This window comes from Mobula hypostoma, chromosome 7, assembly GCF_963921235.1.
Source record: "Mobula hypostoma chromosome 7, sMobHyp1.1, whole genome shotgun sequence".
Classification (NCBI taxonomy): Eukaryota; Metazoa; Chordata; class Chondrichthyes; order Myliobatiformes; family Myliobatidae; genus Mobula; species Mobula hypostoma.
The window spans coordinates 154298841-154313389 of NC_086103.1; the positions used below are offsets into that span (position 1 = coordinate 154298841).

A 14549-nucleotide genomic window follows, 5' to 3' on the forward strand; every position below is an offset into this window, starting at 1 on the left:
ATGATTCAGTTTAAACAATTTTGGAAATGTTTAAGGATGGAAGCAGGAAAAGGAAATTAAACCCACAAACATAATGACTACAGTCAAGCAGCACCAGTGGCACAGAAGAGTTGAGACAATTTGACACACAAACACTTGTTCCAGCAGAGCTAACTGCATGCTTGTTAGTCAATGTCTGATCTAAGAGTGCTTTAGTATTTCCATTTGGAAGCAGATGTAGCCAGTAACAGAACTGCAGCAAGTCAGCAACTAGGAGGCACCTGTGCTAGGCTCAGTATTTTGTGTTGGACTGACATATCCCAAGTCAAACAATGGTACATCAATATATCCAGGACAAAGTGCAACGAAAACTGTGGGCACAGGGATCTTTTCTGGAAAGGTATTTTCTTAATTCATTTTGTATACAGATGTAAAAGGATCAACAAGTTGATTTTTAATATTACTCCAACTGCAGGCATACCAAAGCTTCACTGGTAAAGATATGGGAACATTGCCTGCAGTGGTTCTATCTGTCAACGTGCCACAAGCACTTCTTGAGCATAAATACAAGAGAAAGGTGGATGGCTAGGATGGCAATGTAAATTCAATGCTCCAAAGTGATTAGATAATTGTATCTCGATCATCCAATTTGTTTTCCAACTGCCAACCCTCTCAGATTCAAACAATATTTTTTTTCTTTTGGGCAGTATCTGACTTTTCTCCTTTCTTTATTTTGGAGCTGAGAATTTTAAAAACATATTTCATGTAACTGTAGCCAAGTTGCTGGATTACTTGTATTTGTTGCTGCTGCTGCAAGGCTTGTTGTTGCTGCTGTAAGGTAGATGTAAGCTGGAGTCTCTGCTGAGGAATGCTTTGCCCGGGTCTGTTCACAGCAGAGCCAAGCTGAGACAACACTACAGGGGAGAGAGATAGGGGAAAAGGGAGGGACAACAAGAGGATTAGATAAGGGAGAAAAATCAGGATAGGGAAAGATGGTAACAAAGGGGGAATCAGCAGAATTCAGCCTAACAGTCTGCATCAGAAACACAGCTAAATATTATGGAATAGTAAAAGATGATAAATCTACTGAATGTTTTTCATTTTCAGATTGTCTCAGTTGGAAGTATTCTAATGGATATTTGTGGAAGTTCAGTCCAAATTTTTGCAAATGTCTGTATTTGATTATGAAGCATTAGTTTCAATTTACAGGAGCCAGTTTTAGTTTTGGCAAATTTGTTTAATCATATTCAGCAAAATAATATACTCAATATTCAAGGTTAAATGATACAATTTTATGAAAATATGTACACTATTTGATAAGTCAGCCTAATGATTTAATTAGGAAATTTAAAAAGGTAAATTAATTGGTGCAGTCCCTAAAACTCAAAGGAATAATTGAACAAAGTAACAGACATATTTTGGGGGTGGTGCAAGGTGGGTAAGCTCACAGGGGTTGTAAGGTTAAATGCAACAAAATAAATACAAGCATTCAGATTTCTAAAGTGTTGGTGGTGACCCTTTACTACAGTGCACTTTGTATCACACTGGATGTGCCATAAGTCTACAAGGAAAAAGCATTTGTTAGCAGAAGTGCAAAGTACAAGGCAGCTAGACAGTAGGTTGTCAAAATGGAAGTGAAGCAGTAAGGAACAAGTCAGAAGATGAAAGTTTTATAGCATGTACCTGCAGCCTGTGGAGGCACAAAACCTGCTGCCAGGTTGATGACTGCAGTCTGCTGAGCTGTCAAAGCCTGTTCCTGGCTAGTTGGAGCCTGGTCAGAATTCTGCTGGACAGAACAGAGTTCCTATATCTGAGTTCTATGCATCTATGTGAAATACTGTGAATTTGATATTTCTACAACTTCTCGACTAAATTCAATCGCAGTAAACCAAACCAAAAAAAAATCATCATAAAAATAGGAAGATTTAATCAGCTGACAGGCAAGGTCCTAAAATTATTTTCCTGAAAGCTTTGCTATTTTGTTAAAGAACACTGTCAATTGTAAAAGTTCCTAGTTCCTGGATTTCAAACAATCTAACAGTCCCACCTTCTGTATGTCATTTCTTTTTCAATATTTTCCTAAACTATAAGAATCCAATCCTTATTTTGAATAAAGGAAAATCAAAACTAAACATAGCTAAATTCAGTTTTGGTTGATTAAGAATGAGTGTAAATTAAGGATAGCAAATTATTAAAGTTGTATGCACTGCAATGCATGTTTGCCTCAGCAAGCACAAAACTTTCTAGAAGTAGTACTTCAAAATAAACTAAGTTCTCAGTGTTTGATGAATATGTTGCTCAAACAGTTTTTAACATTTTCAGCTTGAAGTTAAAAGGGGGATTCTTAAAAATAAGCAATCTTATTGAAATGGTATTGTAAAACCCTGTACATCTCGTAATCGTTTACTTGAATGGCTTATGGAAATATCATCCAATGTTAAAATATGTAAAGAGAAGACCATTTGGCCCACTCAATATGATTCTTGTTCTCCACCTCAATTTTCCTCCACAATATTGACAATCCTTGATATTCTTAGTATTAAAAGATCTATCAATCTAATTAAATAAACTGAACAGCTGAGTATCCATAGCTCTCTAGGGTACAGAAATTTAGAAGGAAACATGAAAGACAATCCTTGATGCAACAAAGCTGCCAAAAAAGAAAGCATCATGCATTTTATGAAGCAATACCATAACCCATCTTAACCAAGCCAACACAAATAAAGCAGGTTCAACGATCTGCCTTGAAAGATTGCCATTGGTACTGCTGCATTTTTGTGGATTTAATAACATGCATGGTGGCGTAGCGGTTAGCATAACGCTACTACAGTGCCAGCAACCCAGGTTCAATTCCGCTGCCATCTGTTAAGGAACTTGTATGCTTTTCCTCCTGACCGCATGGGTTTCCTCCTGGTGTTCCAGTTTCCTCCCACATTCCAAAGATATATGGGTTAGCAGGTTAATTGGTCACGAGTATATTTGAGGCTGCACGGACTTGTTGGTCTAGAGAGGTCTGTTACTGTGCAGTATTTCTAAATAAATAAATAACATTCTGCTTGTAACTTGCAAAGAATACCCTATGTCAAATTAACCACCAAGCTAACTGAATTTAATTAAAACATTATTATTGACCAGAGCAGCTTACTTGAGCAAAACCTTACAAGTGTGTGGAAGGACAGAAATCAAAACTTGCCTGAAAATTTGCTTTGAAGCTAATATGTTATTAGGCAGAGAGCTGGTCCAATATAAAAGAGGCTTGTGACAGAGAAATAACTGTACAAGTTATAGTCATAAGGAATTTCAGTCTTTATGATCACATTCTATATTTGGTGCTCCAATAAATTTTACTTGCAATAGGATTTTTATCTCAGCAAAATTTGAACATTTTCATAAAAGCTCACAGATCTGAAATGATGAACTGTCAAATAATTAACATCTACACAAACAGTGTAACTCTCTGTATTAATAAGTACAACAAAATATTGACTGTCTCAATGGGTGTCACTATTATGTTTAGGAGTTTAATTTTTCAGTTTGATTCAGTTTTTGTACTTTTTTTTAAGAGTTTGGTAAAGCTGAGTGTTTTTGATTTTTGAAATAAATTGCAATGACATAACTAATAACATATTCCAAATCAACCATTGCAATTCATGAATGTACTCATCTGAATTTTTTGCTCTCAACCCAACCCAGTTCAGTTCGGTCATGACTAACATTCTTTACTCAACACAAATCTGATTCGTCAACAGCTTACGCATTTTAAAAATCATTCTAAAACCAAAATGCTTGAATGACAATATATTGCCATATCTTGTTAAGGTGTAAATAATTGCTATTTGGTCATCAAGAGTAAATGAAGAATGTCAGCTTTAATTATGTTGCATGATACTTTAAAACGGGTGGCCAGCCTTTTACATTCCATGCGTCAATTTTTTCACTCATGAGTTCAGATGTGGCATACAACTCTTGTAAAAATGTTAATATAGAACTTGTGCGTGAAAAAATTGATGCATGGAATGTAAAAGATTGGCCACCCCTGCAAAATATTTACAGTGATGGCATTAGAATTAAAAATGATTCTGTTATATTCTAAGCCACGTAAATGAATACATTGTTGTGATTTTAAACAGAAGCCAAAGGACTAAATCAAAGACTATATAATGTTCATATGTTCAGTACTTGCAGGCTAACTATCTCTGGATCACACCAAATCTAGAATGCTGGTTAATTCTAAACCAATAACATGACTTACTAGCTTCAAGAAAACATCCAAATATGTACTGAAAACATTAAAATATTTTGCAATCTAATCCTATTAAAGGCAAACACAACTTAAAAATTCATAGATTCTATCTATAAATGCTTGGATATTAGACGTGCAGGCTAATTAAGACACTTAATGATGTAATATTTAATATATAACAATGTTCTTTGAGTTTAGGATAAAGTTCCCATATCACATTTTTTCTATCAATATACATTCTATAAAATTGTGTCTAAATGGCAATAACAAAATGAAATTACCAAATGGCATTTTTTTTTTACTACCAATGCTACAAATGAACCTATAAGATACAGTACCTATAAAGTGTATTCATCCCCTTGGAGTTTTCATGTTTTATTGCTTTACAACATTGCATCAAAGTTGCTTTAATTTGGCTTTTTTGACACTGATCATCAGAAAAAGACTCTTGTGTCAAAGTGAAAATAGATCTCTACAAAGTGATCTAAATTAATTACCAATATAAAACACAAAATAATTGATTGCATATGCATTCACCCCCTTCCATATGACACACCAAATCATCACTGGTGCAGCCAATTGGTTTTAGAAGTCACATAATTAGTTAAAAGGAGATCACCTGTGTGTAATCAATGTGTTTCAACTGGTAGTAGTGAAAATACATCTGTATCTGGAAGGTGTAACTGCTGGTGAGCCAGTATCTTGGCAAAAACTACACCATGAAGACAAAAGAACACTCCAAGCAACTCCACAAAAAGGTTATTGAAAAGCACAAATCAGGAGATGGATACAAGAAAAATTCCAAGTCGCTGAATATTCCTTGGAGTACAGTTAAGTCAATCATCAAGAAATAGAAAGAATATGGCACAGCTGTAAATCTGCCTAGAGCAGGCCGTCTTTAGAAACTGAGTGACCATGCAAGAAGGGGTCTAGTGAGGGAGGCCGCCAAGAGACCTGACACCTCTGGAGGAGTTACAAGCTTCAGTGGCTGAGATGGGAGAGTGGCAAAGAGAAAGCCACGGTCGAAAAAAACTCTCATAAAATCTCATCTAGAGTTTGCCAGAAGGCATGTGGGAGACTGAAGTCAGCTGGAAGAAGGTTCTATGGTCTGATGAAACCAAATTTGAGTTTTTAGGCGCTATCAGACTAAATGCTAAATTTGGCGAAAGCCAAGCACCACACATCATCAGAAAAACACCATCCCTACTGTGAGGCACAGTGATGGCTGCAAAATGCTGTGGGGATGTTTCGCTGCAGCAGGACCTAGCAGGCTTGTGAAGGTAGAAGGTAAAATAAATGCAGCAAAATACAGGGAAATCCTGGAGGAAAGCCTAATGCAGTCTGCAAGAGAACTGCGACTTGGGAGAAGATTTATTTTACAGCAAGACAATGACCCCAAGCATAATGCCAAAGCTACATAAGAATAGCTTAAAAACAACAAAATTAATGTTCTGGAGTGGCCAAGCTAGAGTCTAGACCTCAATCCAATTGAGAATTTGTGGCTGGGCATGAAAAAGGTTGTTCAATCATGATCCCCATGCTATCTGACAGAGTCTGAGCAGTTCTGTAAAGAAGAATGGGGAAAAATTGCAGGGTCCAGATGTGCAAAGCTGACACAGACCTATCCACACAGACTCAAGGCTGTAATTGCTGTCAAAGGTCCACCTACTAAATACTGATTTGAAGATGGTGAATGTTTAAGCAATCAATTATTTTGTTCTATATTTGTAATTAATTTAGATCACTTTTGTAGAGATCTATTTTCGCTTTGACACAAAGGTCTTTTTCTGTCGATCTGTGTCAAAAAGCCAAATTAATTCCACTGCAATTCCATGTTATAAAACATGAAAACTTCCAAGGGGTGTGAATACTTTTTATAGACACTGTATGGTAGAAAATGCCCATAGATCAAACATTTCTGTTTGTAATTTTAAATTCTGGGCTGAAAATCCCAGGGACCAAATACCCTTGTTTGTAATTTTAAATTCTAGGCTGGCAGTGCTTCTATTTCACTGTCTGTTATACAAACTAGTTGGAAAATTATGCACTAGCAGCTCAACAATTTTAATAATCACCATTTCAACATCTAAAATCTTGGCATTTTAAAACGAATTCAACTGTATTTTTCAACTGTGTGCTGTGGTCTGTTCATTAATTATAAGTGACTTGAGTTACTAGTTTTGTAACAAAGAAAATGCACCTGTTCTCCCTGCTGTTGAGGGCTGGAGGTTGCAGACTGTTGGGATGATTGTAGTTGAGAAAACTGAGGGAGCTGTTGCTGTTGCAGTGGATTGTAGATCACTGGTGGACCACTTGACAGCTGAGATAGGATTAAAAATGTAAAATAAAGACAAACTACTATCTAAATTTGGATTATATGGTATTATCGACAGTATATTACTACAACCTCTTTTGTTATAGAAGTTCTTCATTAAGAACCCACTTATAAAACAAATTATTACCATTTATCAAAAGTTTTGTTTAGGATTTGTGAGAGCAACTTGGATAGATTTACTTCCCAACCCTACTTGCCTTAAACTGAATGGCTTGTGGACATTTCAGAAGGCACCAAAGAATGAAAGGAAGAGAATGGTCTTGCCTAGGTTAGATCAGCTGGAAGGATATAAGTGAATCTGATCTAATTTTGAGGAAGTGTTGCTGACCCGAATGTTAACTGGTTTCTCTTTCCACAGATGCTGTTTGCTTTGTTGTTCCAGCATTTCTGCTATATTGGTGAATTAGTTGTTTAATAACATATCTTGTAAAGGAAAGTTGATAATTTCAACTTCACTGCTATTCATGATGGGATACAAACATATGATCTCCAACTTGCGAGTCAACACCATACCCTTTACGAGGTGCTGTACCCCATGTGTGCATGCTTTGTATAAACATTTCACAGATGTTCACTTTTCAGAGGAGTTCTACCATAGGTTACCAAAGAGATAGTTAAAAGGAATGATGTTTTTTTTCTAGAGCAGACTCCTTTGATCTTTGGTTACAATCTGAAGTTTTGTCTACGAGCAATTATAATTGAGCCACTATTAGTCTTTCATATATGTAAATTTATTTAATCATATTTGAGCCACAGTAGTCTTGTTGAATGTGGAATGCCTTCAAGACACACCACTTAATAGGATTTTCAGTTTAGGCTTCTACTAATAAACCTTATAACATCTTTTGAACAAAGTCCTAGACCTCACTGCAGAGCACGCAGTACTTCAATTGCACGTGGAGTGTGTATATCAAATAACCTGGCATCAGATCCTGATCAACAATAATTAATTCTAATTCGGCTTTGCCACTATCCTCTCAGAAAAGCAGACTGTTGATAATGCTTTGCATAGTTGACCGGTTTTTGTTTGCTACATTTCAGTAAAATATTCTATTTTCACTGCAAAGCAACAGTATTAATATCATATTTTATTTACCAATCATGCAGTCTTATCAATATTCTGATTTGTCTGATGAGAAAAATGTTGATGAGGTAAATAATTAATTTATTAATGCATATATTGCTGATAACAAACAGTTTTGTATTAAATTAAGTTGTGAAACATTTGTAAACACCACTCTTCAGCACTGCGCCCATATCTAAGGAGAATTGAAAGATGGTTGCCAGAGCCTTGGTGACGGAGTCACCTGCTGAACAAAATGACTTTTCTATATTGAACACTGCATCTTGGCCTGAAACATGGACTGTTCATTCATTTCCATAGACACTGCCTGACCTGCTGAGTTCCTTTAGCATTTTGTGTGTACTGCCTTCTGTCATATTTTTTTCATTTCTCTTGTACTGTGTTACTATCTAACCTTTGTTCATTCACTTTGCTCATTTCCTTTTTCAATTCTCCTCTGTACTTTGCAGCTTGGTTCTGCATTATTATAAGTTCTATTTAAGTCCCTACATTTACCCAGAGTTACGGTAGCATAGCAATTAACATGACACTATTACAGCTTGAGGTGTCTCAGTTTGGAGTTCAATCGCAACATCCTCTGGAAGGAGTCTGCATGTCCTCCCCATGGAATTCATGGGCTTCCCTCGAGTGCTCTGGTTTCATCCCACATTCCAAAGATAGGACAATTTACAATGACCAGTTAACCTGTGATTGGGTTAGGGTTAAATCAGGGTTGTCGGAGATTGCTGGGGTGACCCTGCTCAAAGGGCCTACTGTTAAATAAATTTTTAATCAATAGAGAGGTCTAGCTTTGTATGTAGATCTTTTCTCACCTGTGCAAATGTGCCTGTGCCAATCTCCTATTAAAAATCTTCCATTTAATACTATTAGCATTCTCGTTAAATAATAGCCTCTAGTGGACATCTATCAGCCTGATATCCGTTCTAATGGATTTGGTATCCTCAACTACATCAGCTCTTTCCAGTACATTTTATCAATTCTATTACAATTTTTTATTTCTCCACTTTTCTCCTTCCTGGTATAATCAACATAAATTGAAAAAACAACTAGATTTTTGTTCATTCCTTAGTATTCATTTTGTTGCTCTTCCATTAGTTAATACAAATATGGTTAAATGGAGTTCAAGTTTTTTTAGGTGTATATAATTAGTGGAACAATACAAGTCCTTCCTTGAGTATTTCCAAGTGAACCACTAAAGGTAATGACATCATTATGCTCTCCACTCATGATCAAAAATAAATTGGGCAGTATCATGCGAGGAGTATGTGTGTGTGCGCACGCACTGCACTATTAGATACCAAGATAATGTGAAGTTTTCAGACAATCTGAAACACTTTTTTCCAAAGACATTCAATGTTTCGTAGCAAGTGTGTTGATTTGCAAATGACCATTTCTTCGGATACATAGTTTGTTGTGTCACAATGCATCCTAGTGACTGGTGACATGGATATTGAACGATTTGCTGAAAGTTATTGACGATTCTCATGTGGGAAGTTTTAGGTGTTTGTACACAGAACTGATTTTTCTTGTGGAATCTTTTGTTGGAGGCCTTAACCTATCACTGGACTATTCCATAAGCCAAATATGGAAATATTGCTAAATATGGGGACAATGTCACTGCCCTAACTTGTCATATCTAGGCATGCATAACGGAGCTGGGAACCATTCAATTTGTGGTCAGTGAGTGGTCAATTTCTTGAACATGAACAACATTCAAGATATCTTGTGAGTTCAAAATAATTCAGTATGCAAGCATAAAATATTAAAGCTAATGTTGGCAATTGAGCTGGAAGCAAATAGTATAGTGGCAAATCCTCTTGTACTGTGCAAGATGACACAAAAAATCTTGTTTAAAGATGTTATGCAGAAACTGACAGATTATTTTATCAAACTATTGGAATAAGCTGAAATCTGTAATTTTGGTACACGGAGTGAGAACTGGGGTGAGTATAGATTTAATTAAAAAGCTTATCCACGTACTGCAATTTCGTGCCTTTTTGAATCATGCCTCATACAATTGTTTTGCATAGGATCAACAACTGGTACAACTACCAATCATCATGCCAATTTTAATGAGGAAGGACTTGTTGAGACAACTTGTGGTAGATTGAAAGAATGTTTTCTCTGTCAATTCCTTGAAGTCATATCTTGTCACAGTATTGGAAAAGTATGACAATACCTTCAGAGTGAACTCCACTGACATGACAGGATACAATCTGAGCATCTGCAGCAAAATAGTTTTTTGTTGCTTTAGAGAGTCAAGTAAAGATAGCCCAGAACAAAATGGTATGTTTGTGAATACCAGCATAGGAATTATTAAGGATGGGGTTTCGGGGTTCTTGGAGACACATGATAGAACAGACCAAAGTCAGTATGGTTTCCTTAAGGAAAAATCTTGCCTGACAAATCTGTTGGAATTCTTTGGGGAAATTACAGGCAGAATAGACAAAGGAGAGTCAGTGGATGTTGTTTCCTTGGATTTTCAGAAGGCCTTTGACAAGATGCTGCTCTCGAGGCTACTTAATAAGATAAGAGCCCATAGTATTACATAAAAGATATTAGCATAGAGAGTGTGTAACATAGAGAGAGATTGGTTGACTGGCAGAAGGCAAAGAGTGGGCCTTTACTGGTCAGCTGCCTGTGACTATTAGTGTTCCACAGGGGTCGGTGTTGAGACAGCTTATTTTCATGTTATAGGTCAATGATTTGGATTGTTGGAATTGACAGCTTGGTTGCCAAGTTTGTGGACAATACAAAGGTAAGTGGAAGAGCAGGTAGTTAATGAGGAAGCAATGAGTCTGCAAAAAGACTGCAATTGGGGAGAATGGGCAAAGAAGAGGCATAGGCTATTTTCTAAATGGGGAGAAATTCAAATTCAGAGTTGCAAAGGGACTTGGGAGTCATCATGCAGGATTCCCGAAGGGTTAAATTGCAGGGCGAGTCAATGGTAAGGAAGGAATATGCAATGTTAGCATTTACTTTGTGAGGATTAGAATATAAGCTTTATAAGGCATTGGTCAGACTGCATGGAGTACGTGAGCAGTTTTGCACCCCTTATCCAAGAAAAGATGTGTTGGCATTGGAGAAGGTCCAGAGGAGGTTCACGAGAATTACTTGAGAATGAAATGGTTAACATGAGGGCCTGGGCCTGTAGTTGCTGGAGTTTAGAAGAATGAGTGGGGATCTCATTGAACCCTATAGAATACTGAAAGGCTTACGTAGAGTGGATGTGGAGAGCTTGTAACCTATAGTAGGGGAGTCTAGGACCAGAGAGCCTCAAAATAGAGGGACTTCCATTTAGAACAGAGACAAGGAGGAATTTCTTTAGCCAGAGGGTAGTAAACCTGTGGAATTCATTGCCAGACAGCTGTGGACATCAAGTAATCGGATATATTTAAAGCAGAGGTTGATAAGTTCTTGATTGGTAAAGGTGTCAAAGGTTATGTGGGGAAGGCAGAAGAATGGGGTTGACAGTAATAATAAATCAGCCATGATGGAATGCTGGAGAAGACTCAATGGGCCAAATGGCCTAATTCTGCTCTTTTGTCTTATGGTTCAAAACTGATGCAACCATTAGAAGTTTACCTAACCAGAACATAATACTTGCTGCATGGTGGATGGTGTTTTTGGAAGGAGTGTACACATTATATTAAAAAAAATAAATTTTGAAGTACACCTAGGCCTCATCCACTGATTGCTATCTGTAGACCCAGTACTTGTAAAGCTGACCCTGTGCCCTACTTTGACTTTTTTGTAATAGATATCGCTATATACGTGTACACGTTGAGGAATCAATCGCTGTCTGTGATCAGTTTCTACAACACTTGTGCCAGTGGCTCCTGGTTGTGCACAGTTCTAACAGAGCAACCTGTGTACAGAGCTGCACCTTCTAACTTCAAAAGTTTCATTGCTCATGAGTTTCAATGGAAGTAGTTTCTTAGTCAACATTATTTTGTAAAGTATTTAGACATTTTGATGTGCTTATTAATTCATGTTAATGCTTTTAGAATTCTATAGGCATATTAATATTTATTGGGTGTGTATAGGGTACAAAAGGGGGGTCAACTTTCTTATTTGGCCCTATCCCTTGCAAATAAAGAAGTGTTAATGTAAATTACAGCAATGTTACTTTTAGCTTTGCCAGTGATCCGTTCCACAGAAGAATATGAAAAACACCACTTCACTCTGTGCCAAGAATGGGAATATACACTAAAAAAAAAGGTTACTAAGTATACATTTTTTTTCAGGTTATGTACTGTACGTAATTGTGAAGAACAAGAAACTGGAATCTAATTAATAAAGAGTTCGAACATGACTAAAAGCAAAGCATATCAGTGCACCACTCTAAAAGGCAGAATTGGTGACGCAATCAATAAACTACTCATGACCATTATCTCTGAGAGGAAAGGCTACAGTTATTTTCTATTTTCGATCTGCTGGCTCATATTCAGCACTCTGATAATGGTATTCATGTGTACATGTACACAAGAGTGTCATCTTCTTGTTAGAGTAACAATGAAAATTCTGGAAAAGGTCCTGTGGTGGACTCATTTTCCTTGATAAGACTTTACAATGTTAGATTACGTGTTGTTGGGTTTGTTCTATAGTCATTTGTTCTAAAGTAACCTCATAAATGATATAATTAGACGGAAGGGCACTGGGACAATAGGTTAGGAAATTTTGTATGTTATTTTCTGCAGGTGATCATCTTCACATGTCCCAAATCAACTACACTCCTGTCTGATGTGACAGGGTGATCCAAGTAAGCAAGATGTGAAAAGCAGTTTATTTTTTTTTAAATCAGAGTAGTTCTCAGACAAGTGAATGTGAAGAATTTAATACCGTACTTGAGAATACATAAAAGTCACAACCAATATACTTCTTGAATGGAATATAGTAAAAAAAATGCTAAGAATGTATATGGGCCTCTGAATACCTAAACACAATATACTGTTATCAAATTTGCAAAGAACAAACTACAGGTTAATAGAAGTTTTACCCAATCAGTGATGTGTGTCACATTAAAAAAATGTTTTAAGTTAACTTAAAACATTTAAGTTGGGGAGGGGTGCATTTGAAGTTCAAGACTCATACTCATTTTGTTCTGGTAAAATTTTTAAATCAAGAGAAATGAAAGATTAACAAGAATGTGGTAGTAATATTAGGAATACTGAATTTCAAGTTAATTTTGGATCAGAACTGGTACTTTACCTTTCATTCTAAACATGCCATATTCTGCATTTCAAAAATACTAGCTAGAAACATGGTTGCCTCAGATAAGTTATGGCACAATAACCTGAATATGAAGGTGATGAATGAAAATAATGGATGACACTATAATAAAGGAACCCTACCTGAAGCAAATTCAGAGGTCTGAAACCAGGAGCATTTTTTAAACCAACAAATGAACCACCTGCAGAGAAAGCAGTGATATATTAGGTACTATGAATTAAGTTATTTGATTCAAAAGCAGTTAAGTTCAGGTGCAAGGCCTTCTTCAACATACGGTTACATGCATTATCCTCAACCTATTTAGTTTCTCATCATTCTAAGTAGTTTGAAAGGTCCTGATGCTGGTATATTTTTATGATTTAGAACATGGCTTTGAGAGAAATTCAAATGTTCATCTGGAGCCTAAAATCTACATGGAATTAGACATTCCATGTTAGATATCAAAGATTCCATGTTAGATATTAGATATCAAAGGTATTATCTCACCTTTGATAAATCCAAGTAATTTGATTTAGCAATGCCTCAGTCCATTTACATTCTGATGAATATCAGAAAAATACTGCTTCAAAAAACAAGCTTTGGCACTGGGAATAGTTGCCAAGGATGTATATAAATGTATAATTGAAGCCCAGTGGGTGTCAAAGCTACCATAACTGGATCTAGATCAACATGGAAAGTGGGCAAAGGAATGGCAGATGTTATTTAAAACATACATTCAAAGTGATGCATTTTGGGATATTAAACCAGGGCAGAATATACAGAAAGAATGGCCGGACCTAGAGAGTGTTGTAGATCAGAGAAACTTAAGTGCACATACACGTTTCCCTGAACATGGTGACACAGGTCGACAAAGGGTTGAAGAAGGCGTATAGCATGCTTGCCTTCATCTGTCAGGGCACTAAGTAGAAGAGTTAAGAAGTTACGCTACAGCGGTATAGATATTGGAAAGATAGTACCTGGAATTCTGTACGCAGTTCTAGTTGCCATACTATAGGAAGGATGCAATTAAACTAGAGGATGTAGAAAAAAATCCTAGGACTGGAGGGCTTCTGTTACAAGGAGAGACTGGATAAGCTGGGCTGTTTACTTCTGGAGTATAGGAGGCTGAGCGGTGATTTTATAGAGGTTTATAAGATCACGATGGGCATTGATAAAGTAGGTGGTCACAGTCTGCTTCCCAGGTGCAGTCCAATGTTAGAGGGCATAGATTTAAGGTGAATACGGAAAGGATTTAAAGTGGATTTGAGGGACTGATTTTCACAGAAGCTGGTGGATATACAGAAAAAGCTGCCAAAGGAAGTGTTAAGAGGCATACACAGTTACCATGTTTAAAAGATATTTGCACAGGTGCACGGATAGGAGTGTTTTTAGAGGACTATTGACTAAATGAATGCAAACAGGATTAGCTCAGGAAGGCACCTCAGTTGGCATGACAAGTTGAACAGTCCTTTTCTGTGCTATATAACACTGTGGCCGCTCTGCTGAGGCAGAAATTGTGTTTTTTTGTTTGAATTATATAGAAATTTAAGACAAGAGGCCATTTGGCCTATCATGCTGTCCTGGCACATCTCATTACCCTTCTGCTGAAAAGTTTTGAAGCATTGTATTTCACCAAAGTATAATGTGATTTTTGCTGCTTTGTAAAAGAAATACAATTGCATCCACATTGAATGTTT

At 36.7% G+C, this 14549-nt stretch overlaps 1 protein-coding gene across 8 annotated transcripts in view; it reads right to left on the reverse strand.

The window, feature by feature from the left end:
• Positions 1-14549, reverse strand: part of supt20 (SPT20 homolog, SAGA complex component) — a 62704-nt gene that overhangs the window by 389 nt on the left and 47766 nt on the right. For 2 of the 8 annotated variants that reach the window (XM_063054356.1, XM_063054354.1), the window contains exons 21-23: positions 12996-13054; positions 6423-6542; positions 1663-1762 (exon numbers count right to left, since the gene is read on the reverse strand). In XM_063054356.1, coding sequence (XP_062910426.1) covers positions 1663-1762; positions 6423-6542; positions 12996-13054 — 279 coding nt within the window. Of the gene's footprint in view, positions 1-771; positions 894-1662; positions 1763-6422; positions 6543-12995; positions 13055-14549 lie in introns of all 8 variants that reach the window. The other 6 variants (XM_063054358.1, XM_063054357.1, XM_063054360.1 and 3 more) reach the window with 4 other exon arrangements.